Below are 24,101 nucleotides of genomic sequence, written 5' to 3'. Positions count from 1 at the left end.
GAAGATTTGTACATAATTTCACAAATACATGTGAAAGGACTACAATGGATTTGCCATCCATGATGAAAGGCATTGTCATTTTGAAACAATAGTTTACTGGTAAATGTTCTGTGAAGCATAATCTGGAGTTGGTGGGGAGGCTAGCTCGATGGAACAGATCTTTCTGACTTGATTTCCATTTAATAAATCACTTAATATCTTTATCATGATTTAACAATCAGAAGAAATTGTTGCTACCAAAGAGTATCTGAATTAATCCACTTTTTCGGACCTGTGAATGCAGAAAGAGCTGGAGGGAGAGCTCAGGTGAGTTCAGTACTCACCTTCCCCTCCTGCTCCACTGGGATGGATCACACTGCTTCTGGAGAGGAGTCAGGATTGCTGTCACACTGATCTTTCTTTCCTGGATGTCTTGCTTTCAGTTAGTTGTCTATCACAGCAACATGTGGTTAATGACCCACCTTTGAACTGAAAGAGGAAACAGCGACTTAACAAAGCCAGCACTCGTGGGTGAACATCTAAGTTATGCTCCACATAGAACCGTGACTTACTCAGAGTGACTTAAATGACAGCAAATATACCTGATGAGGAATGGATTAAGATGTCTTGGAAGAGAGTAAAGACATGGCCTATGGGTGAAGAGGTGAATGAAGAGCTAGAAATCTAAGGGTTGAACAAAGACCAAAAAAAAAAAAAAAAAAACAAAAGAAGAAGGAAAAAGAAAAGTAAAGCATGGGAATGTGAATAAATTCTGGAAAAGAACAAAAAAGTAGAATTATCACTAATTTAGGAGGCAAATCTGCACCACCACTATTTTGTCTTGGTTTTCTTTTTCTGCTCTCACTTCCCTTTACCTTAAGTCATGTTGCTCTAGTTTCCTGATAATTTTTTTCTATTTGTCAGATTTAGAAACCAAAAGTCTCCAGGGTGTGAAGAGTGAAAACAGCCTCAGCTCCACAGGCTCCTTCCTAGTGGACAATTCTAGCATCGACTTCCAGAAGTTTCCTGACAAGGAGATACTAAGAATATCTGGGCCTCTCACTGCAGACTTCACTATCAAGGTGAGGATCATTGATCATTGACTCTTAAAGCAACATACATTAAGACAGGTTTCATTAGAAAAATTAAAGACTTTTCTAGATCTTAATTTTCCAGTATACATTTACCACAAAGCTTAGTCCAGGGTCACTTTTGAACTCTACATGAAATTCTTTATAGCTAATATCTGATGAAAGCCTCATTGGACACTCCTCAGGAAAAAGACTGAGTTTATGCCAAGAAAGGCATACCCAAGGTATGCCCTAAAGAGAAAAGATGAACTTATTACAAGAAAAAGCAGACAGCTTTCTGTGTATAAAGCTGAGGTACATATAAATCAATAATATGCAGCTTGCTTTCTCTGTGACAAGCAAAAAGAAGGTCTGTATCTTTGGCCCATAATTTGTGGCATTTATGCTAGTGTAATTGCACTGAAGACTGTAAGAGAGGGGAGAATGAGGTCCCCAAGCTCCAAAATAAATGGGATGACTTTGCTTGAGAAATGGTGTCATTTCAAAGTTCTGCTTTGTGTTGCACTGGCAATAAGAATAAAATTGTTTCCTCCCATTAGAGCATTTCTATTCTTCCAGGTAATATAAAACACATTGCTGGAAGCAGTGCACACATTCTGTGGGAAAACACACGTAAAAAAATGAACATTTGGGAATTACAATGAAATAAATCCTTTTCCAGTAGGTCCAAGGAACTTGAAGGATTTCAGCTGTAAAACTGTAAAACCTGTATCATATCCAGGACTATATAAATTTTACCCCATGGACCCCAGAGGCAGATGACATTTGCTTTAACCTAGAGCTGATGGCAGCTAGAAGTTTGAACAGTGAATTGGAAAATGCAGTAAGTGATTGGGTTGAAATAAGCTGAGCTTGTTGGACTGGAATGGTTAGTTCAGGTGATAGCAGAGCCCTGTAGACTGTCCCCTACCCATCATGGTATGTTAGGAGCACAAAAGGCAAGCTGAAATTATCAGGACTGGTTCACAAGGAGAAGCCTGACCTGAAGAATACGTTCTTTTCTCTTTGAAGGTCATAATGAAAATACCTTAATTAAACAGATCCTGGTCAATTCAAAATGTCTAAAAGCCTTTTACCTGTGTTACAGATGATATCCAGATTATGAACTTAGTGCAATGTAAACAGTATTGCTTACTTTGCATTATTTGTGCTGTCTATGAATTTAAGGTATCTTGGTTGGTTAGCACATACCTGTTGGGGACAGCTGGTAGTGTAGACCAATGGCCCTGAAACGGTAACAGGAGGGTTGGACTGTGTTCCTGGTATTTCTACTGTTACCTTTTGACAGAGAAAATACCTTTATTGCTTGTGCTTGCATTTCCTTCTCTATCAAAGCAAAGTAGGAAGCACTAATTAAATCAAAGGCAGTACCCTACTTGTGTGATGACTCTCTGGCCAATATGAGTGTACAAACTGGCTAGGAATGGGCAGAACAGACACTGCTGAGTTGAGATTAAACTGTTTTAATAGTTTTGCTGTGTGTTTTCACCTTTTGAAAATCAGACTAGCATGCTCAGCAGGTATTAATTTATTGACTTATCCTCTGTCTTAAGTAGATACAGAAAAATGCACAAACAAAACCGCTGTTCAGAGTTGTAGGATCTTTTCTAAGATTAGCATTAGATTTTGCTTTGGATAAGGTACTTACAGATTTCTTGCATTTGAATCACATTTAGTTTTTTTAATAAACAGCTATGGAAGGTACTTTAGAAGGTACTTCATGCAACAAGGATATTATTCTATGCTATTTAATTATTTTTCTAACAAAATATTTTAGCTTCTGGATATTTCATTTGTTAGTTTTTGTCGGATATAGGAATGTACATAGAAGTAAGGCTAATACAGGAGTACCAAAATGCATGCAAACTCTCAGTTATGTCAGACTTAGCAACTTATATATATAAGTATATAAGTTATATACTTATATACTTACTATAGCCATGACTATTTTGCCTTCAGTTTGTGAAGGGGAAGTACTTTTCTTTAGAAAATCAGCTGAAAGGCTTCTCTGTAATATTAGCAAGTTTTCCTTACAAAGTGGGATCTCTTCGGGTATCAAGATTTACTTTCCTGGGACAAGGCAGTTTTTACACAAACAGACCTAGATGAATTTGTAGATGTAGAAGAACTCTAGTTTTAGGATCATTGTCTCCAGAATGACTGTTATAATCCTTTTCAGTTGACCTTGAATGCTCTTATTCAGAGGGGTCAAGTTAAACACCTGAATATAATTCAGAAATAGAAACTCAATGTGGGAGTTGGCATTTAAGTTTCTTTATAGGTGACACAGAGTGCTTAAGAAACCTCATGCTGTTCCTGTAGGAGCTGAATTGTGTAATTGCTAAGTTTTTTGACTTTGTAATAGTGGTACATTCCTCATGAGCTAAACTCTTGGCAATCTTTTCACAAGGTATGGTAAAAACAATTCAGTAAAACAGCTCTTTAAAAAAATAAAGGAGTTATCACAAAATGAGAGAAGGACTCAAGTTTTTAATGTTCTTATTTCTTATACGGATAGTTTGAGAATTACAAATTTCCATTATAAACTTTTAATGTTTGAAAGGCAGAAGCCCCGGAAAAGATGTCAGCAAACCTAAATTTCACTTGAATTTTGTTCCTAAATTCTGAGGATTTCCCTGTTTTGACGTTTTTTATACAAAATTCTGATTTACATGAATAGAAGAAAAAATGTCATATTTGATAAAATCCTGGTGAAATGATGGTCAGTTTCACTTGGAAATCTTTCTGGCTGACACGGTGATCCAGAGAACAGAGCAGTATTACCACACAGGGGGACTTGCCTTTTATTGGCAGAGCTGCCACTGATCTGCTGCATTGCCAAGGTCACATATTTATCACATATTCACCTGCCTGTGCTTGAGTTTCCTCTGTGAATACTGTCCATTTCAGACATGAAATGGAGAAACTTGGAGTGACCATTCATGTCATACGCCTGTACTCCTTTGGGCAGGATGAATCAATACTGTCAGATGGGGTCTGCACCTGATAATGTGATGCTGACACTAACCACCAGTTGACTATTCAAAGCAATCAGCCCTGTAAATATGAACAACCTGAGTTACAGGCTCGCTGAAACAGCCGGTAGGAGTTGCCAGGGAAGTGTTAAGGCCAGCAAAGCACAGCATTTCAGGGTTTGTTTTACAGGCTGTGGTTTTCACGTACCTAGGGCCCTAGCCCTGTGGCTGAGGTGTGAGGCAGAAAAGACTAGTGGGTTTAAAACAGGGTCTAGCAAAGGGTGTGCCCAGGCTTGGGGATGGTTTGGAGGAGAAAGCTGTTTGGCCTAGATATAGACTAGACCAGGTTTATGTTGGTTTTCAATACCTGGTATCAAGATGAAGGTTTGTTTTCAGGACCTGCGTGGACCAACAGCTTTACATCACGGTTGCGCAGGGCTGTATCAGATAAATGTTTGTCTGGAGGCTGTTAGAGGTTCTTGGATTAGGAACAGATTTGTGTTGATGTTGTCTTTTCTAATGCTAGGGCTGACAAGCTTTGGTTAAGGGATGCTGCCAGAAGAAATTGTCTGGCTCTTTTGTTTTGTTTTGTTTTGTGCTGGTGTCTGGGGTGCTGCTGGCTAATTTTGAAATGGTGCAGTCTGGGTTACCTTGAGCAGAGTTACTGCTGAGATCAGGATTTTGGTCACCAATTGTCCAAGAAGTCGTAAGAGAGTTCAAAACTGAATGCTAAGTTACACAGGTCACTGGAGCTAGCCAGACAATTCTTATCTCAGTTGTGATCTAGCAGTGGCAGAAACTTCTGGTGAGAGAAATGCATTTGATTAGAGTCCAGGTTAAGAAAAGAAAATAAGGCTGGGGCTTAGCCTAAGCTTCCTGGGACTTGCAAGGACATGCAGGAGAGAATGCAGGTACAGGCAGCCAGCTGGCAGAGTGGTTGATGGGCCTTGTCAGGCTAGGGCCAGGGCTGGATTAAATAATCACTTTTGAACAGGAGCGTACAGTGATTTACCATGTGGAATGAAATAAGAAATTACTTTAATACTAGCTTTAGGGAAGAGGCCAGAAGTTGCAAATCTGCTCTAGCAGCAAGGACCTACTGTTCATGGCTAGCTTATTGTTGAATTTTAGAGACATTACCATACAAAGATTTGGGGTGATGACAGTAAGGGTCTTCTGTGTAATTTAGTTCTGATGCTAGCAAGTTTCCAGGGGAGATTGTGCCTCATATTTGGGAGAACGGTGCAGGTCAGGCAGGAAGTGGTGAAGGAACTAGTCTTGGAAGCACTGGCAAATCAGGGTTAGGATGGTGCTCCTGGGAATAGATGAGCTAGAATCAAGGCTGAGTGCGCAGAAATAATAAGAGTTAAGGTTTCATTGTGACTGAGACAAGTTTTGTGTTATCAAGGTCAAATGGCTGAAACACTTTGCTTAATCTAGAAGAGACCATTGGAATACAGTTCCTTTATCATAAAACAACGCTACCTCTTCAGAAATATGTCTTCCTGAGGTCATGACTGTAGAGTGCAGATTGGACCTACCTGAAGGTGTGTCTGTAACATGATCTGTGTCACTTGCTTGTATTAACTTATGTTGGCAATCAATACTTTTTTTTTTTTAGCAATAGTCCTAAAAATCACACCTGATCTCCAAAAAAACCCACAATTGTAATAATTTCTAGGTCAAGCTTACAAGTAATGACCAGTTTGAAAAGACACTTCATAATTATTTATCTTGAGTAGATCTTGGGACAAGTTCAGAAGAATTCTACCCTTTTCCTCCTATTTTGGCAGATGTGGTAAAATTGATGGAAAGCCATGTAGCAGTCTTCTTGAAAACGTACAGATTCTATTTCATATCTACGGGGTTTTTTTAATGTTCAATACAAATTATTTCTATTAATAGTTCTTAGAACATGGTCATTCTCTGAACTAGTGTATTTCATCCATAAGTACATTGGAGCTGCCATGCTAGGTCAAGCAAAAAGTCTGCTTCACTCAGGTTTCTGTTTCAGAGAGGAACTAGTTTCAGGTACTAAAAGAGAGAGTACAGGAAAGTGATAAAAGCTATCCACTGCTTGCAGACCCTTTTTCTTGACCCTCATGTTGCATCTGTACTATTGTGTTTAACGTCTCAAAGGAACCAGTCTTCAAGAATTTCTATAGGCCTTTTTGTGTTATATTTGCCTTTCTGAAAAAATTTAGCTCATGGAAGGAGTTCCACAATGAACTATGCAGTGTATAAAATAAGGAATTCATCTTATTTTTAAACCCTTAGTGCAATATTTTCACTGATTCTTTCTGGTTTTCCCACTCTGAGAAACATGAAATCATTACTACCATTTACCCCTTTTCTTCATTACTTCTATATTTGAGATCTCCATCATCATCATTTGCCTCTTTCCTAGGGTCCTCCTTTATTTAATCTTTACGTCTATGAAAGATGATCCAGATAAGGGTTATCCTTATTTGCCTTCTCTGTCCCTTTTCTGGTTCCATTGTGGTTATATATTCATAATTTTTATAATATACATAAATATTTTAGTTCTGACTAATATTTAAATGTATAAATGTAAATTTTGAAAATATCCATTTCCTATGTGTCATTTAATAAAATGTATTTAAAGTATTTAATATTTATTTAATATAAATCTATTAATTATATGATCTGTAAATACATATGTTGAGAAAGAATCAACTACACATAATGATCAGGACACAAATGTATTTATTTTGTGTAATGTTCTCCCCTTTTTCCTCCCTCTCTATAATATTCTGTTAATCATTTTAACTGTTGCTGCACACTGAGCTGATATTTTCAGAGGAACCCTGGACCTGCTCTTTACAAACAGAGGAGGACCGGTGGGTGATATGTTGGTCAGAGGACATCTTGGGCATAGCAATCATGACATGATAGAGTTTTCAGTTCCCAAAGAAGCAAGGAGGGGGATGAGCAGAACTGCAACCTTGGAGTTCCAGAGGGTCAGCTTTGGCCTGTTTAGGAGCCTTGTCAACAGAGTCCCTTGGGAGACACACCTGAAAGACCAAGGGGTCCACAAAGGCTGGACGTTCTTCAAGAAGGAAGTCTTAAAGGTGCAGGAGTGGGCCATTGCTATGTGCCGAAAGATGAACTCGTGGGGAAGAAGACCAGCCTGGCTAAACAAAGGGCTTTGGATGGAACTTGGGGGGAAAAATAAAGTTTCCCCCCTTGGGAAGAAGGGGCAGGCAACTCAGGACTATAAGGATGTCACGAGGCTATTCAGGTAAATGGAAAGGTGAAAGCCCAGATAGAACTCAGGCTGGCCACTGCTGTAAAAGATAACAAAAAATGTTTTTACACATACATTAGAAAGAGAAGGAGGGTCAAAGGTGATCTGCATCCTTTATTGGATGTGGGGAAGGGAACATTGCCACAAAGGATGAAGAAAAGACTGAGGTACTTACTGTTTTCTTTGCCTCAGCCTGTAATAGTAAGGCCAGTTACCCTCAGCGTACTCAGCCCCTGAGCTGGAAGGTGGGGACGAGGAGCAGAATGAAGTTCGCATAGTCCCAGAGGAAATGGTTAGTGACCTGCAGCTCCACTTGGACTCTATGGTGCTGGATGGGATCCACCCTGGATGGGATCCACCTGAGGGTTAGTGAGGGAGCCGGTGGAGGAGCTGGCCCAGCCACTGTCCATCAGTTATCAACAGTCCTGGCTAACTGAGGAGGTCCCAGAAGACTGGAGGTTAGCCAGTGTGACACCCATCTACAGGAAGGGCAGGACAGATCTGGGAAATGACGGGCATGTCAGCCTGTCCTTGGTGTTGGGTAAGGTTATGGAGCCAATAACCCTGAGCACCACCATAGAGCATGTGCGAGGACAATCAGGGGATGAGGCCGAGCCAGCATGGGTTTATGAAAGGCAGGTCCTGCCCAATGAACCTGATCTCCCTCTAAGACAAGATGACCTGCCCGGTGGATGAGGGAAAGGCTGTGGATATTGTCCACCTAGACTTTAGTAAAGCCTTTGATACTTTCTCCCACAGCATTCTCCTGGAGAAACTGGCCGCTCATGGCTGGGATGGGTGTGCTCTATGCTGGGTTAAAAGCTGGCTGGACAGCCTAGTCCAAAGACGGTGATGAATGCAGTGACATCTAGCTGGCAACTGGTCACAGATGGTGTTCACTAGGGCTCAGTATTGGGGCCAGTCCTGTTTAATGTCTTCGTCAGTGATCTGGATGAGGGGATTGAGTGCACCCTCAGTAAGTTTGCAGATGACACCAAGTGGTGTCCCACCAAGGGGAGTGTTGACCTGCTGGAGGGCAGGCAAGCTCTGCAGAGGGACCTGGGCAGGCTGGAGCGATGGGCCGAGGCCATTCCTGTGAGGTTCAACAGGGCTCAGTGCCGGGTCCTGCCCTTGGGTCACAGCAGCCCCACACAGCGCTACAGGCTGGGGCAGAGCGGCTGGAAAGGGCCTGGTGGGAAAGGGCCTGGGGGTGCTGGTCCACAGCCGGCTGGGCGTGAGCCAGCAGGGTGCCCAGGTGGCCAAGAAGGCTAAATAGCATCCCAGCTTGTATCGGAAATAACATGGCCAGCAAAACCAGGGCAGCGATTGTCTCCTCATACTTGGCACTGGTGAGGCTGCAGTTTGAATGCTGTGTTCAGTTTTGGGCCCTTCACTTCAAGAGGGACATTGAGGTGATGGAGTGTGTCCAGAGAAGGACAAAGAAGCTTGTGGACAGTTTGGAGCACAAATCTTACAAGGAGCAGCTGAGAGAACTGGGTTTGTTTAGCCTGAGGAGAAGGGGTCTGAGGCAGGACCTTAATGTCCTCTACAACTACCTGAAAAGAGGCTGTACACAGGTGGGGTGGGTCTCTTCTCCCATATAAATATCACCAGGACAAGAGGAAAAGTTACACCAGGGGAGGTTTAAATTGGATGTTAGGAAAAAATTCTTCACCAAAAGGGTGATCAAACATTGGAACAGGCTGCCCAGGGAGACAGTGCAATCACCATCCCTGCAAGTGTTTAAAAAGTGCATAGATGAGGTGCCTCAGGACATGGTTTAGTGGTGGACTTGGTAGTGCTAGGTTAATGGTTGGACTTGATGACCTTAAAGGTCTTTTCCAGTCTAAGTGATTCTATGATTCTATACCCATAACAACCCCACTACCATTCTGAATAGCACTAGTTAATGTGGAGGACATTTTCCTGTATAATTAGGGTATATAATTGTTTTCCCTCATAGGCATTATTTCTGTTTTACTGAACCTGAATTTAGTCTGCCAAAGCTCCAACTGCTTTTACAGACAGTTTCAGTTTAGCTATGATTCATAAGTTTTTTTCATTAGCAAACTTGGTCAGCTTGTAGTTGACCCCTTACGCTGTTCATCGGGGTGTGTGTAGCTAACAACTCATGCCCTGGCACACAACCCTGAGGGATTCCACTGGTCCTTCATCCATTGCAAGAACAGGGTATAGGACTGTTCTCTGTTACCTAGTCATCAGTCCATGGAAGGATTCTTCTTAACTCATGTGAACTTTGCCTGGGACCTTTGGAGCGAGACCTAAAAGAAAAGTGGTATCTAAACTACCTTTATCAGTGTCGCTTGTGAATCTTTGGCAAAGCAGACCACAATGTTTGGGAAGTATCACCCATTGCAGGCACCTGTCTTTGAGTTCTGTTCTTTATTTTCATTCTATCTACTGACCTCATAAAAGAGGTAGAGATTACTGATTTGCAGTTTCATGCATTACTCATGAAGCCCCTTCTAAAAAATGTTGTTAAAATTTTCTATTTTCCTGTGGTCAGGAAAGGTCAGGAAAGGCAGCTTGTTCAAGGAAATAAGCTAAATGTGATCACACATAATTTGCATTCCTGTGCTTTTCAAAGAGTACATGATCTGAAATTACTGGGTGGATGCTGCTTGGATCTGGAGATGTGTTACTGTTAATCTTACATACTTTAAAATACTGCTGATCTGAAATCTACTGTCAGGTTTTAATTTTAGGCAATAAAGACAGTTTCTTAGACATGTTATTTTCTATTCCTCTGACAAATTGTTCTCTATAATTTTTCCTTTTCTTTTTCTGCAACTTTTTTTCTGGTATCATGTATAAATTCCCCAAGCCTATCTATTTCAAAAATCAGTCAGTTTTAAGTACTGTGAAGCTTTGATACCTACCTTATTCAGTTTTCATCATTTTAACAAATTCTTTTTTGTCAAACATTGCCTTTTTGTTTTGTTAATTTTATTTTTATACAGTATCTATCACAATAGGATCCTATTTTTTATATTAATTTCTTAGGTATTGTCATGATTAAACTAAGTTTAATAAATATTTTGTGCTGGAGATTAAGGTGGCTTACTCAAACTTGAATTTTCTTACCTTGGGAACATGTTGCTGGTGGTGAAATGGTCTTTCGATAGATGAGAGGGGTGTTATGGGGAGTATCCACAGAAGAGACACAGCTGGGCTGGCTTTTGTGTATTTGGGGTTCCCTTTGCTTCTGTTGAATAACTTTTGGTCTTCTCATTTGTTGCGTTTAGTAGTGGATTCTGTACAGGTTATCATAGCTGTTATACTGATACAGCAGCTCTGTTGCTGCCAGCTATCCTAGCCAGTCCATTACACTCATTTTCTGTTTTGTTCTTCCTTTGGGAAGAAGGATGAAATTTGAAAAAGATTTGGACCTTCTATAGATTTTGGGTTTGGCTTTGTGAGAAATTGTGTCTAAAGGCATTTTAACAGTCATCCTATCACCTAAAGAAACAGTGTAATCCAGGATAGGGGCATAGTGAGCAAGTTCAATTGAGACATGTTTTGTAAAGCATGTAAAGTGGTGATAACGTAATTTCACAGTGGTTTCTCTGGCTGATTTAGAGACTGAATTGAGAAGCAACAGACAGAGCTGTCTTCCATATACAGACAACCCAACATCAAGCTGATCCAACACAGGACTATCATAATCAAGGGACATGAATGCATAAGTGGACAGTAGATGTTTCCTGGAGCTCAAAGGCAGAGCTCTTTCCACCATTCCATGGGAATTAAAGGGCAAGCTCAAAGGAATTATGGTGTAGTCCTGTATTATGGACAGTATGCTTGAAAGCCTTCAACATCTCTCATGATTTACATTTTTTTTAACTTTTTATATTATTTGCTTATGAAATTATTTTCCCACAAAAATATCTGGTTCTCATTTCTGTTTCATGAACAAATTATGAACAGCAACAAATTTCTTGCACATCATCCTTTTTCAATGTAAGCTATCACTGTATACAAACAGGAATATTAAAGCACTCTAAGTAAAGAAGGGAAAGCATCATACAAAAACTTAGCTTTTGCTGACCTGAAAAGCACAAAATTACATATGCCACATGAGGATAGTTCTCCATGCCCTCATGCCTGATTTCTTTCTATGTTACTTAGAAGACTTCAACGTTGAACTTCTCATTAATAAATCAAACCTAATGATTAGGGATTTTGCACATGCAGAAAGCATTTGTAATAATAACATGGAAAAATCCATTAGAACTATTTTAATAAGCATGGTGGCATGGAGCTAGCTCTTAACATACCAGATCAGATTTCATAAGACAAAAGACAGTATGCAATAATAATTCCCTCCCCCTGTCTCCAGTTTGGGACACACAAAGAGAGAAATGATGACTTACCTCCTCCTGCAACACACACTATTTCATAAAATGAGAACACCTCACTGAATACACTTCTCATGGTTTAACCCTACAGTTGACATCACTGATAATTGCTCATTATCACTGCTGGTCATAAACTGGTGATTAAATTTCACAACTGCCCGAGTAAGGTTAGTGCAGTTTTGTAAGCCAAAGCATGCGTTCTTCAGTGAACATAAACAAGCTGTTCAGGCATATGCTGCCAAAGCCAAGCATGAAAGGACTGGGCTTTGGAGTACCTTGCTTGTTTGTTTGTTTTCATGTGAACTAATCAAATTTGGGGCTATAGGAAAAACACCACAATACAGAAGTGAAGTTAGATGCTGCAGTCTCTTTGTCACCAGACAGATCAGGATAATTCAAAAAGATTATGCTGCTTTTGTGTTTGAATTATGCCATCTGTTGTTTTCATTCAGCTTTCTGTGGATATCCCCAAAACCAATACTGCATTTTATCAACCCAAACTCACCTGAGCAATAGCCTGTGCCTCTGTTGCACCACTCCAGACAGTCATTTACAAAATCAATTTAAAAAAAACAGGTACAAGCAATGATTTTTTTTTTCCAAGATATTTCTACAAGAAAAAATGGTATATCTCTGTTGCTAGTGACTATAGGCTAGACAGTTAATTTTGGTGGATAGTCTGAGAACTCGAATTTTAACTAAATCTTTATAAGACTGGTGATAACCTCTTGGGTCTTACAAAGTGGTGAGGGCTGCTGTGATGTTCAGAATACTCCAAACTCCCCTGAAACTGAAAGGAAATCAAGGATAATGTCTAGGACGTTACAATGCACAAACACAGGGCTGAGTGCTCTGCAAGATCTGAATACTTCTGCTGTTTTCTATTAACAAATTTAGACAGAATTTGATTTGCAAACATAATGAACAATTGCCGTTTTTTCTGGTTCAGTGACCTAAGGATGCAAAACTCACTGTTGGTTAAAGGACTAAAGTTTCTCAAGTATTGACCATCAGTTTTTGAAACTCTGGCATTTCTTATAGCTAGCAGGCTGTTGCAGCTACTGTAAGGGTAAAAAAATCCACCATACTCCAAAGCTGAGTATTTCAATATGTGGAAGTTGGCCCTGTGCAACAAAACCAGGACATTTATTAAAGCATTTAGCTATCAGGTCTCACTTTGAGTTTTGCAAGGCTCAAGCAGCCACTGATATTTTCTTCTGGATCAAGATCTTAGCTTTAACAAACTGTCAAACAAAATCAAAAAGAAATTTTTGCTGTGTGGAATCACCATACGTTGTTCCTTTTCCGCTTACAGTACCCCTTAAAAAAACAAACGATACTGTGCCTGCTTCTTTCATTTGCTTGTTTTGTATCATTTTAGCTCATGGCTGTGGCTCATTGTAATTCTTTCCCACCTATGTTGTTATCATGACTGTCTAAGTGTCCTCCACATTATGCTGGAAGAGATGTACATCTGTCTTTTCTCTGTGTCAAAAGAGACAGACAATTCTGCAGACATGCAGGAAGTCTGTGGGGAAAGGAACTCTTCTGTCTTCCTGATTTTTTTCTTTTTTAATAAGAACTCTTTTCCTCTCCCTTTCCTTTTATAGTAGCCTCTGTGTGAGCTCTTGGTCTGTTCTTCATGATTCACTGAAGACCATAGTGCTGAGTAGATCTTCTGAGTTCAAGAATTACTGATGATCCTTAAAAAACAAAGAGTAAGAGCAGAATTCTCCCCAGTGAATGCTTTTTCTGCACTTTCAGATCAGAGACCTCCCCGAATGGCTTCCAGCACAATAGAACATTTTTCCCAGGAGTGCCCGAGGCTTTCATGAGCCCAGAAAGACCCTTCTGAAGTGTGATTAATGCACCATCCCTGCACAAGGAATTAGATATCCTGTTTCTGACACACAGATTCAAACAATAGTAATCCATGCAAAAGGCCTCCCATTTGCTGAAGAACCTGCATTGCTACAGCTGTATTTTTTTTTTTTTCCTGTTGGGAATTTACATCATTGTTTACTCTAATTAGAAAAGGGCAGCCTTAGTCTCAGTGGGCCAGATCTCTTACAGCCATCAACATCTCCTGCGGTATTTTTGCCTTCTTCCTTCTCTTCAAAATATATTTTAATTTGTAATCATGTTTCTGTCCACCTACAGGGGAAAAGAAAACAAACCCAGATTACGCTGTTCAGCTCAATTTGTCATATTTTTGCTCCTGTTTCACAGTCTACTCTTTGATAGTGTCTCTTGGTGTTTGGAAAGAGGAAAGGAAAGGCAGATAGAAAAATGGTGTTTCCAAAACAGGCCTACTTGCTGAAAACATGGGAAAAGAAAAAGTAGGCAGTGCTGAAACATTTTAAGCTGTCTGGGAAAAGGAAAAAAAACAACACCAACACCCCACCCCCACCCAAAAAAAAAAAAAGAAAACAAAAAAAACAGAACAGGGAGGATTACTCCTGGGAACAAGAATACTGACTTGGAGAAGGGTCCATCTTTTCTCGTTACTTGGCAGTTTCCTCTCCTGCAAAAGCATCATGCCACTGATGCAGAGGTGCTCAAGCAATGCCAATACATTGTGCCTTAGGACAACTACTCAACTGGGACAGGCTTTTAGTACCAGCATTCTAATTCTTGCATTGCCAGCTGTTCTTGCAAAGGCTTAGAAGTAAAGACAAGGAATACCCTGCAGAGATTCTGAGGTTCCCGTAACCATATTAATCAGCACAGCTATCAAACAGGAAGGATTTTTCCTGGGCCAGGTGCAAGTGGTGCTGCTTTAACAATGTGAAGATCTCTTCTCTTACTGCATTCCTTGCACTGTAAACTCTTGTTTACAAGGGAAATCCATTCGGCACATGAAGTACTGGAAGCATAGTGAATCTCAGGTGGCTTAAAAGCTGGCAGTACTTGTAAGCTCTAAAGACTGTTTTCTGAAAATGCACTTGGCTCCAGCCAAGAGTCCATGCCTGTGACTAAAAGAAGCATTTCTGCAGCCAAAATAAAGTAAGCAGGACAGCCTTATAATAATGACAGTACCACAAATAAGAATAAAAAAGAGAGCTTGTGGCAGAAACAAAAAGAATTTAAATTAGAGGTTTTATACTTTTGTATTTCTCACAGCACAGCCATTTTTTACTCCAAGGTATCTTACGTAATACACAGTCCCAGAAGGTGTTTGGGAAATACCGAAGATCTAAAATCCATGTCAGTGTGTCAGGTATTGGTAGATGATTTTCTGATGGAATAAAGATCAGGCCATTTCTTCTGTCCTCATAAAATTATTCAGTAGCACTAACCATGCATTTACCGTGCATTCATTACTTCAGGACATGGTCTCAGAATGGTCAGAAATGCCACTGACTATGCCTGGAAATTTAGTTGACTGTTTTGCAGCCAAGATTTTGCCACCAGTCTGTGCTCTGTTTTGTGCATTTCATTTTCCTATTGCAACGTATCTCTGGTGTTTCATGTAGCTGCAAGATGCATGTGGCAGAATGCTTCGTCCTGGTATTTATGTCAGGTTCATTCTTTGGCATTACATCTTTTTCAGATCCGCTATGCTGGTGCTGCCGACAGTTCAGTTCAGTTTATCTTCTATCAGCCCATCATTCATCGATGGAGGGAAACTGATTTTTTTCCATGTTCAGCATCCTGTGGAGGAGGTAATGAATTACCACTGTTTTCCAAAAGCAGTCATCTGCATTCAGTACCTGTCCCAGCTGCTGCACTGAGATTTGGACCTTTACAATGGGCAAAATCTGAAAATGAAAGTAGTTACATCTAAATGGAGGGATGTAGCAACAGTGGTAGTAACCTGTAGATTTTTTAGCAACACACCAAGCTCCACACATAAAGTACATTTTGATATCCACATGACTGCATTTAATGCTACAGCTGTCAAATATAAGGGCTGGTGGGATCTGGGCCCACTTTGGAATCACAAGATGACTCCATTTGCCCCAGTCCCCACCAGCAGCTTTACCCTCTGAACTGAAACCGAGTGTACAAATCTTGGTGGCCAAGAAATTTCAGCCTTTGTTTTGTCTTTTTGCTCTAGGCCTCTGAATTTTTATTTGACCATACTAGTTATCTTTTCTTTCCTACTACATGTGAATTGTTGTTTTCTCTGGGCTGTGAAACAGTAGCTGTTATGTTCAAAGGTGCCGATATTTTCAGTTTGCTTTTTACCAAACCAGAACTTAGATGCAAGAGAGAGACAGGAAGAATACCACATCACATATTATTTCTTCCACTGTGCATTGCAGGTTATCAACTAACATCTGCTGAATGTTTTGATCTGAGAAGCAACCGGGTAGTAGCAGATCAGTACTGTCACTATTATCCTGAAAATATCAAGCCAAAGCCAAAACTTCAAGAGTGTAATCTGGATCCTTGTCCTGCAAGGTCAGTCAGCTCTAATTTTAAAAGAAACTGGGCCCTAAAAAAGTAAAATAAAATAGGAAGATGTTCTGTTGCTATTGCTTACAGTGTCATTTTGTCTATTCAATTCAACATTTAGTCTATGTAATTCAACCTCTTTCTCATCCTGAGGATGTACTGCATAGAAAAAGACCTCTGTTTAGCACCTCCACATTGCACGGACTGTGATTTGAGGTGGTTGTTTCTTCCCCTCTGATTGTGTTTTGCCTCATTAAACATTATAAAGTGTGAAAAAACTAATTATCCATAATACCATCCCATGATCAACACATGCCTCTTAAGTGTTAGTCAGATGGGAAAAATTCTCTTGGGGTAAAAATGTTGTTGGAGAATGGTTGTCATCACAATTACAGGCATTATTTTCATGGGTTTTTTACATACTCTCCTTAATAAAAAACCTACTTGCAGTCATGTCAGCTTGTAAAAATATAAGAATTTGTTCTTACAATTTGTTCTTTGGCCCTGCACAAAAGACTGCTCTCTGCTCACCTGCCAAACACTCTTCCTTGGAAGATAAATAATAAAAATAGGAAGCTCACAGAGTCAGATTTCCCATGTATAAGAAAAAGAACAAAATCACAAAAAGGACCAGTCCTGTGTTGCATAGATTCCCCTGAACTTCAGTAGAAGTCAGTTTGTAGCTGCTTATAAGCTGCAAGCATCTGTTTGTGTAATACAAATTTTTCAGTCCTTTGCTAAAAGATGGTTAAGCACAGCCCAGCAGACATGCATCCAGGGATGCCCTAAAGCCATTAAATTTACCTGCTCCTTTCCCTCTAGATGAGTTTTGTGCCAAGTTTGATTAAGTGCGTTCAAACAAGTGTCACCTCAAAAGTTGCTATGGCCCTTCAGATTGTTGGAGGTTGCCATAGAAAAAAGATGTACTGACCAGGAGGAGGATGTTTTATGGACCTATGGGGCTATGTATACACCTGACTGAGGATGATTGCTTCCCAAATTAGGTATACCAGCTTCAGACTAGCTAGGCATTATCAGTGCAGAATAAATCACTCCAAACCTAAGATACTTTTTACCTCTTCTAGAAATTTTTCATTAAGGTTCTTTCATTTTTCATAACTGGAGTTAATACTCAGGTTTCCTCATCACTGAAGACACATTTACATGGAGCGTATGGCAGTTAATATTCCTCTGTTCTAGTAAACACATTTTTAATGATAATTCTGTTTGTAAATAATTAAAAGTCAGATATGTTCTCATACAGTTTAAAATTTTAAGTTGAAAGCTCCCAGAATTAAAAAGTGGAAATATCAAAACTTGAAATGCAACATTATCCCACCTGTATTGTGCATTCTTTAGGTTACGTACTTTATCATGTATTTCATTAGGATGTATTAAGGATTTAATATTAAGAATGCAGCTTCACTAGGGTTTTGTGAAAAGTATTTGCTGTTAGGCATGTACTCAGAAGTGATTTATCAACTCAGACATTGCTTTCCCACAATGCAACAAGACCAGTTTTTCCTGTAACAGTATTCTGTCAAGTTCAGTGTCTGACTTCTCATATCCTAGTACTTTATACAAAAATATACATATTTAATTTCTCAGTTTACTTAAATATATTAACAGTTGCAACTAGAAACCTTGCTTTAATACAATTCTTGTATTTTTTTCTTCAGTGATTTTCTAAGATCAAAACCTGTTTCTTTGAATTCTCCTTTGAATTTTTTGAAACAAATGTCAGTAAAGTAGAGGCAAGGTATGATCAGGTAAGAAACTAAATATGAACATCTTAGAAAAAGGATTGCTGGAAGGTGTAAATCAATATGAAACCTGTCTTCTAGATTCATCTTTCACAATACCAGTAAGAAAGTAATTTTATGTAGCTGCCTTTTTTTTTTTTTTTTTTTAAAGCCCAAGCTGCTATTTTTTTTTAATATAGTTCTGAGTCAAATGTGCAAGTTGCCTCTGGAATATGTACTATGGATATTTTCCATATTTACCCAATAATTTTAAATGACACATTCTCAAATGGTAAGTCAGATGACTGCATCATACATGGGAGGGAAGAGAGAAAAAAATAACAGGTGGGCAGATGTCAGGAAACCATTTTTGTTTTATATAAGACATAACAAAGCAAACTTGGTGACATAAAGACCCTGAAGGGAAGAAGAGTAATTTAGAAGTACAGCTGTGCCGTCCCAAGGTACAAACAGTAACAGAGAGGAATTGACTTTTTGGAAACATCCTCACAGAATGCCAAATAGCAAATGATTATTTTGAAAAGTGCCTTTGTAAAGACTTCAAGAATCAACAACCCAGACAGAAAACCAGAGGAAATCTGTGGTAACTTCTGGAATCCTGATGCTTTCTTAGTCAGGAAGAAGGTAGTTGAAGCAGAACAATGGGGTCAGGAGCATGAACATGGAGGGCGTCTTGGCTCTGCAGTGTATATGCTGTGTGGGAGCCGTTCTGCTCCGCTGGTATAAAATGAAGATGTTAATTTTTCCTGGCAAACACAGTTCCAGTGAGGCATAGCTGATTAGTGGTTGCTAACTGTTCCTATGGTGTGTCAATGAATGCCACAGAAAATAATCGTGGAAGACCACAGTGGTGCTGAATAAAGCAACTGAGAGAGGTTACTGTAGGAGAACTTACATTAAAATTTTAAGCAAAGGGCAGGCTGAAAGAAAAGTTTAAATGAATACCAGGAGTATTGTGTGGGCCTGCAACCAGTTGCCTCTTTAGGCTTAGTGTACAGGAAAGTTTTACTTTATTGTGCTTGTTATGACAATAATTAGCAGTATTGAAGGCATTGTGAGTAGCAAAAAATACCATAGACTGAACGAACATGCAAAATGAATCAACTTTTCTTCCTGCAAAGCCAGTTTCTCACATACTTGGAGGAGAAGCAGTGTGTGGAAGGTTATTTATTAAACATATGTCATTTATACTTGTTCCTTTTTCACATTAAGTAAAGGGGACCCATTCACCTAAGATTGGTAGTTAGTGTCTTGCAGGGTAGATGACAGGTCATGTCACCAAGTCCATTTTTGTCCCTGCATACTATCAGTGCTCTATCCAGCCTCTCTCATCAACCCTCTTTGGGATCCAGCTCCCACCTTAGAAAGATAGACAGAAAAGATCTATTTATTTACAGGCCATTAAGATTTTACAGCACTCTGTACTTGACTGGGAAATATACATGTAATATCTACTGATGTGAATAGTGCCCTGTTTGATTTAATCCATCCCTTTCTATGTAGCAAAGTCCATATTAAGTTTTCACCTATTTAATTAATTGAAAATCTTTTAACTAGCCAAAACTTCACAGACTGAAGGACTTAGGGGAGGTTTTCTAGCTATCCTTAGCATCCTCCTGTCTGATATCCTCTAATGAAAGGTGAATGGAATTTTATTCTGCTTTGAGAAAAAGTATGTTTAGATTAGACTTAGCTGGGTGTGCTTGACACTCAGGACAGCTCTAACATGCTATAAGCTGAAGATACTGTTTCTTTCTTAATTTAAAGGCATTCCTCCAAAAAGCAATTTTTACAAATATTAAAAGAACTTTTACACCACTCATCATTCATCTACTCACGAGAATACTCCAGGAAGCAACTTCAGTGCTGCTTCTCAAATTCATCTTCAGCTTTTATGTGGCATTCCCAGCTACACTGTTCTGCATTTTTACCAATATCTCCTCTATTTTTTGCCTTTCTCTGTTATGTATTTATGTGGGGGTTTCTGAGTCACAAAAGCTCTAGTGGTGCTCTTACCGGGGAATTTCAATGGTGTATAAAGATTTCTAAAGGCATCTTCAGCAAAGATTCTAACTTCATGCAGCTACTGTCTCAGGAATTTTGTATTAGCAAGCTTCTAACATGTGAGCTTCTTTTTATCACTTTGCCAATGATGCCAGTCTGATCTGCACCGGCAAAAATCCTGGAATGTGCCTAGAGCATTACCTCTAAGATTGCCACCAGAGATAGGGCTAGTACCAACGGAAAGTTCAGGGGAAAAAACCCTAGTTCAAGCAAGACTTTCAACCCACAGACAACTGAAAGGATTCTCAGATATCCAGTTTATGAAGTTCTTCAGCAAAACTGCAAGCTCCTCTTCCTACTTGTCAGTTTTTCATTTGGCATTCTCACTTAATTATCCATACTGGGTAGTGGCAGCAGGAGGCAGTCATCAACAAAAAGAAACTTAAATTTAAATAACATTGTATTTTTCAGTTGTTAATTTTCAGCTACTCTAACAAGAGCAAGTAAGTACACAAAGTACAAGTAAAAGAACACAAATGACTGCTAGGATATTGCAGTCATTCAGTAGTGAGAATGTGATGTGAGTCTATACCATTTCCTGGGCAACAGTGCAAGATGTGCATAACTTTATATATTTCCTTCAAAAGAAAAGGAAGTAGTAATGAGTAAATATGCATGATTAAAAGGGCAACATAGAGTATCCTCTTAATCAGTAACAGAGGTCTCCATGCTTCATTACAAATTGGCTCTCAAAGCAGGAAATCACCAAATGCTTGCTTTTTGCTTGTTATCAGCTTCCCTAAAGGTATAATATTGTATAGCAATTATAAGGCAAGTATCACAGCAGTGCAGTTCCCATTTTCACTACATTCTTTCTGGGAGGTGAACAAAACTGGAGTACTGGTATGTTGCTGAAAAGACAGGCTGCATTTTCTGATTTACACAGTAGCAGCCATAGATCTGCAGTGATGAGAGGGATCTGAGACACAATGACTTACTTATTGTTGTTGCCCTCAACTGGGACATATGGTAGATTTAAGCTTTGTTTTGAATACTTCTTCACAAAAAATATCCCAGTTACTCAAGATACTGGGCTTTTTGACAACACTCCAGCTTTTTGCATGGATGTGGGACACTGGTCATGACAATGCCCTTTCCTGATCTCTGCCTCAGGCAAATGGTCATTTTTGTGGATTTGCGTTTTTACTTAAGTTCTTAATTTGTTACAGGAGGGTTGAGAAAGCCTTTATGCCTTGCAGTGCTCTCTGAACTTTGGTTGCCTCTGATTGCTGGGTCTGGTCTCAATTTCCACAATCAATCATATGCATATGAATGATCCTAAAGACAGCAAGAGATAGGCATTCCAGGGGAAGATGAGACATGAAGGGTTTAGCCGTCAAAGCAGAAGGGAGAACAAATCTTTTCCACCAGTACAGTTGAAGTGGCACATGCCGGAGAAAGTGAGACTGGTATTAGCAAAAATTATGCTGCCTGCAAATGAGCATGCACCGTCAACAAACGTCAGCCATATCAGCTGTATATTTATGGAAGGTGATTTTGTAAAAGTTCAGAATTTACTGAGGAGCTACAAAGGCTGCTGGAGAGATGAACTAAAGTGATGTGTTATGCATGAAAAAAGTAGGGGGAAAGTTTAGGAGACCAAAAAAAAAAAAAAAATTCAGAGCAGCAGGAAAAAAAACAAAACAGGTAAGTTTTCAGGAAGGCTGAACTGGAAATAGTGATGCATTCAAGTAGAAATGGCAGTATGTATGCTTCCAGATACAGGAGTTGTAGATGAAGAAGGACCTGATAGCAGTGGTAATGCTCCAGTAGTTGTAATTGGGGCCACCTGAGTTCAAGAGCATAATGAAGATGAGCTGCAGATACTCCTAATGCCTAAAGAGACAATTTTCTTCTCAAGAAAAATAGACAAAACCTTGAATTTTTGGGCAGGGTAAAAGGCATTTAAATTAAGCTACAAAATTATTTTGTCAGAACAGGCAGGGAATGTGAGCCAAGAAGCATTTGCCAGAATATTAAAAGATGTGAACAGCAGAGCAAATTCAGCTCTAAGGAGATAGTTCATATTAAAAAAGGACAGAAAGAAAGGCAGAAAGGAGCTGTCAGGATGCATCAGATAACAAACTATAAGGCAGGAAATTAGTTCTTGTACTGCTTTGAGCATTAAATACAAATAACTCTCTGCCCAAGTTGAAGGTATGGGAAGAGCAGTCTACTTAAGTTCTAGAAGAGATAAAAACTGCAGCAAGTAGTAAGACAGTCACTTAGAGAGATTTTCCCTAGTTAGTCAGTTTCTAATGTTTTGTAGTGGAAAATAACAAACTGCCATCTTTTATCAAACACCACCATAAAATATTAAACTGAATTAAAATAAAGAGAGACTTTTAGAAGCATTAGTCATGCTACAGGAAGGAAATACTTTTGCTGCTTCCAATTGATAACACCCATTTCAAGCCCTGGAAAGAGATTAGGTTTTAGTAGTCTATGGCAGTGACAAGTAAACCATATGTTTCTTGGAATTTGAAATCATGACATGAACAAGTCATTTATTATAACGGTGAGACACTGTTGTGCTGAACAGACATGCTATCTAAAGTGTGAGGGTTTTCTGGATGTAGTCACTAAAGGATAGATTTCTCTGCAGTCCTCTGCATTTCTCAGTAGGCTATTTAGGTGTCCACTGACACGCCACTTGAAAATGTCTAGTGAGAAATTGGCTTTTACCAATCCCTAAAGTACTAAGACAGTATAAAAGGTTATATAAATACAAACTACATGGTAGTTCTTCAGGTTCCACCGTGATAGAGCATAATGTGGTAAGATGATCATAATACTATCTTTATCTCAGAATTAAGCATGGTGGGCCAGAAACCAGAAATGTAACTAACTCATACTGGTAGTATAACTGAGAGTTAAAATACTCGCTACCTGCAAATGCAAGCATTCAAAAGCCAATATTGCCTGTACCTGTGGTGTTACTGTGTGTGTTGTCTACTCCAGCTCTGAATGGAAATAGTGAGTTTTAAAGAGTAACACATGGGAAACATTAACAGATACCATCTATTTGAGGGCCTTGACACCTGTATCTGAGGGCAGAAAGGACTCTTGTAGCTCAAGGTGATAATGTCTCAGTGTGGCATCTTCACAGAGCACTGTGACAGGAGGGTGCAGTATCACACACTGCCTTGGTGTCAGGATTTGTAGTGTTAAAGTGGAGACTTTTTCACAAGCCTGACATCCGTCCAATGAAAATCACGGCTCTCAGGGAGATGTTGACTCAGATACTAAAATCTTACTTATGTGATGAACTTAAGTGTTTCCTTACATTTAATGAATGAATTAGCTGTCCATAGCCAACTTAGGCTGCTCCAACATTTTATTATTATTTGTGAATTACTATTAATACTTTTGACATACTTTGGACCATTGCTTAGATGGCATAATCCCTGACACGCAAATCATTTACTCTCAAGTCCTATAGATTTCAGTGAAGGCCACCCAGGATTGCAGGCACCCTGCAGCTGCAGCCCTGTGGGTAGGAAACCTCCAGGAAAACAGAGCCTACAGCAGAACTGAAGGCTGTGAACCCGAGACGTCCAAGTGTCCTGCAGAGGCCGGGCACTGGACAGCAGGGTGTGGGAACACTGGCACAGGAGCCGCAGGTGCCCCTACCCACTCCAAGCCTCCACTTGTCACGTCCATGCAGGGGCAGACCACCCTGAGGCATCTTGATGGGAGAGTCCTTTTCTCTCTGCTGGCTCTTCTCCCAGCTCTAGCCCCTGTGCCTTTGCTTGGCTCAGCAGGTGGCTGACCTGAGAGCCATGGGCATGCAGGAGAGGGAGGTGGGAAGAGCTGGCACCTCATCAGAGAGTCATCAGGAGAAAGGCGTTCATGCCTGTCATTTGTGCTAAGGGGGTGACTTGAGGACAAAAGGGAGCTACCAGGGAAGATAACACCAAAGGTGACTTTCAAGGACTGTGGCTGCGGGCACCTATTGCAGGAAAAAGCTGAACATTTGCAGAGATGGCGGACCTGGGTGCAGCACACCCACCTCTGGCATGTGCAGCTCCCACTCCAGCTGGACGTGTGCCTTGGAAGAGTGACTGTGCTGAAGCTGCCAGCACTCAGGAATAAAACAATTCAAATGTATATGACACAACTTGTTGGTCTGAAAGGCATGGGAGATTTCAGACATATGAGACACAACAGCTTTTCAAAAT

General features: G+C 39.8%; 1 protein-coding gene across 1 annotated transcript in view; it reads left to right on the top strand.

Annotated features, from left to right (window-relative positions):
• Positions 1 to 24,101, top strand: part of ADAMTSL1 (ADAMTS like 1) — a 176,271-nt gene that overhangs the window by 53,344 nt on the left and 98,826 nt on the right. The window contains exons 7-9 of the mRNA XM_040578858.1: positions 904 to 1,061; positions 15,246 to 15,357; positions 15,961 to 16,099. Coding sequence (XP_040434792.1) covers positions 904 to 1,061; positions 15,246 to 15,357; positions 15,961 to 16,099 — 409 coding nt within the window. The remainder of the gene's footprint in view (positions 1 to 903; positions 1,062 to 15,245; positions 15,358 to 15,960; positions 16,100 to 24,101) is intronic.

The sequence above is a fragment of the Falco naumanni genome, chromosome Z (genome assembly GCF_017639655.2).
Source record: "Falco naumanni isolate bFalNau1 chromosome Z, bFalNau1.pat, whole genome shotgun sequence".
NCBI lineage: Eukaryota > Metazoa > Chordata > Aves > Falconiformes > Falconidae > Falco > Falco naumanni.
The sequence above is the reverse complement of the archived record's forward strand: the minus strand, read 5'-3'. Positions and strand labels throughout refer to the sequence as shown.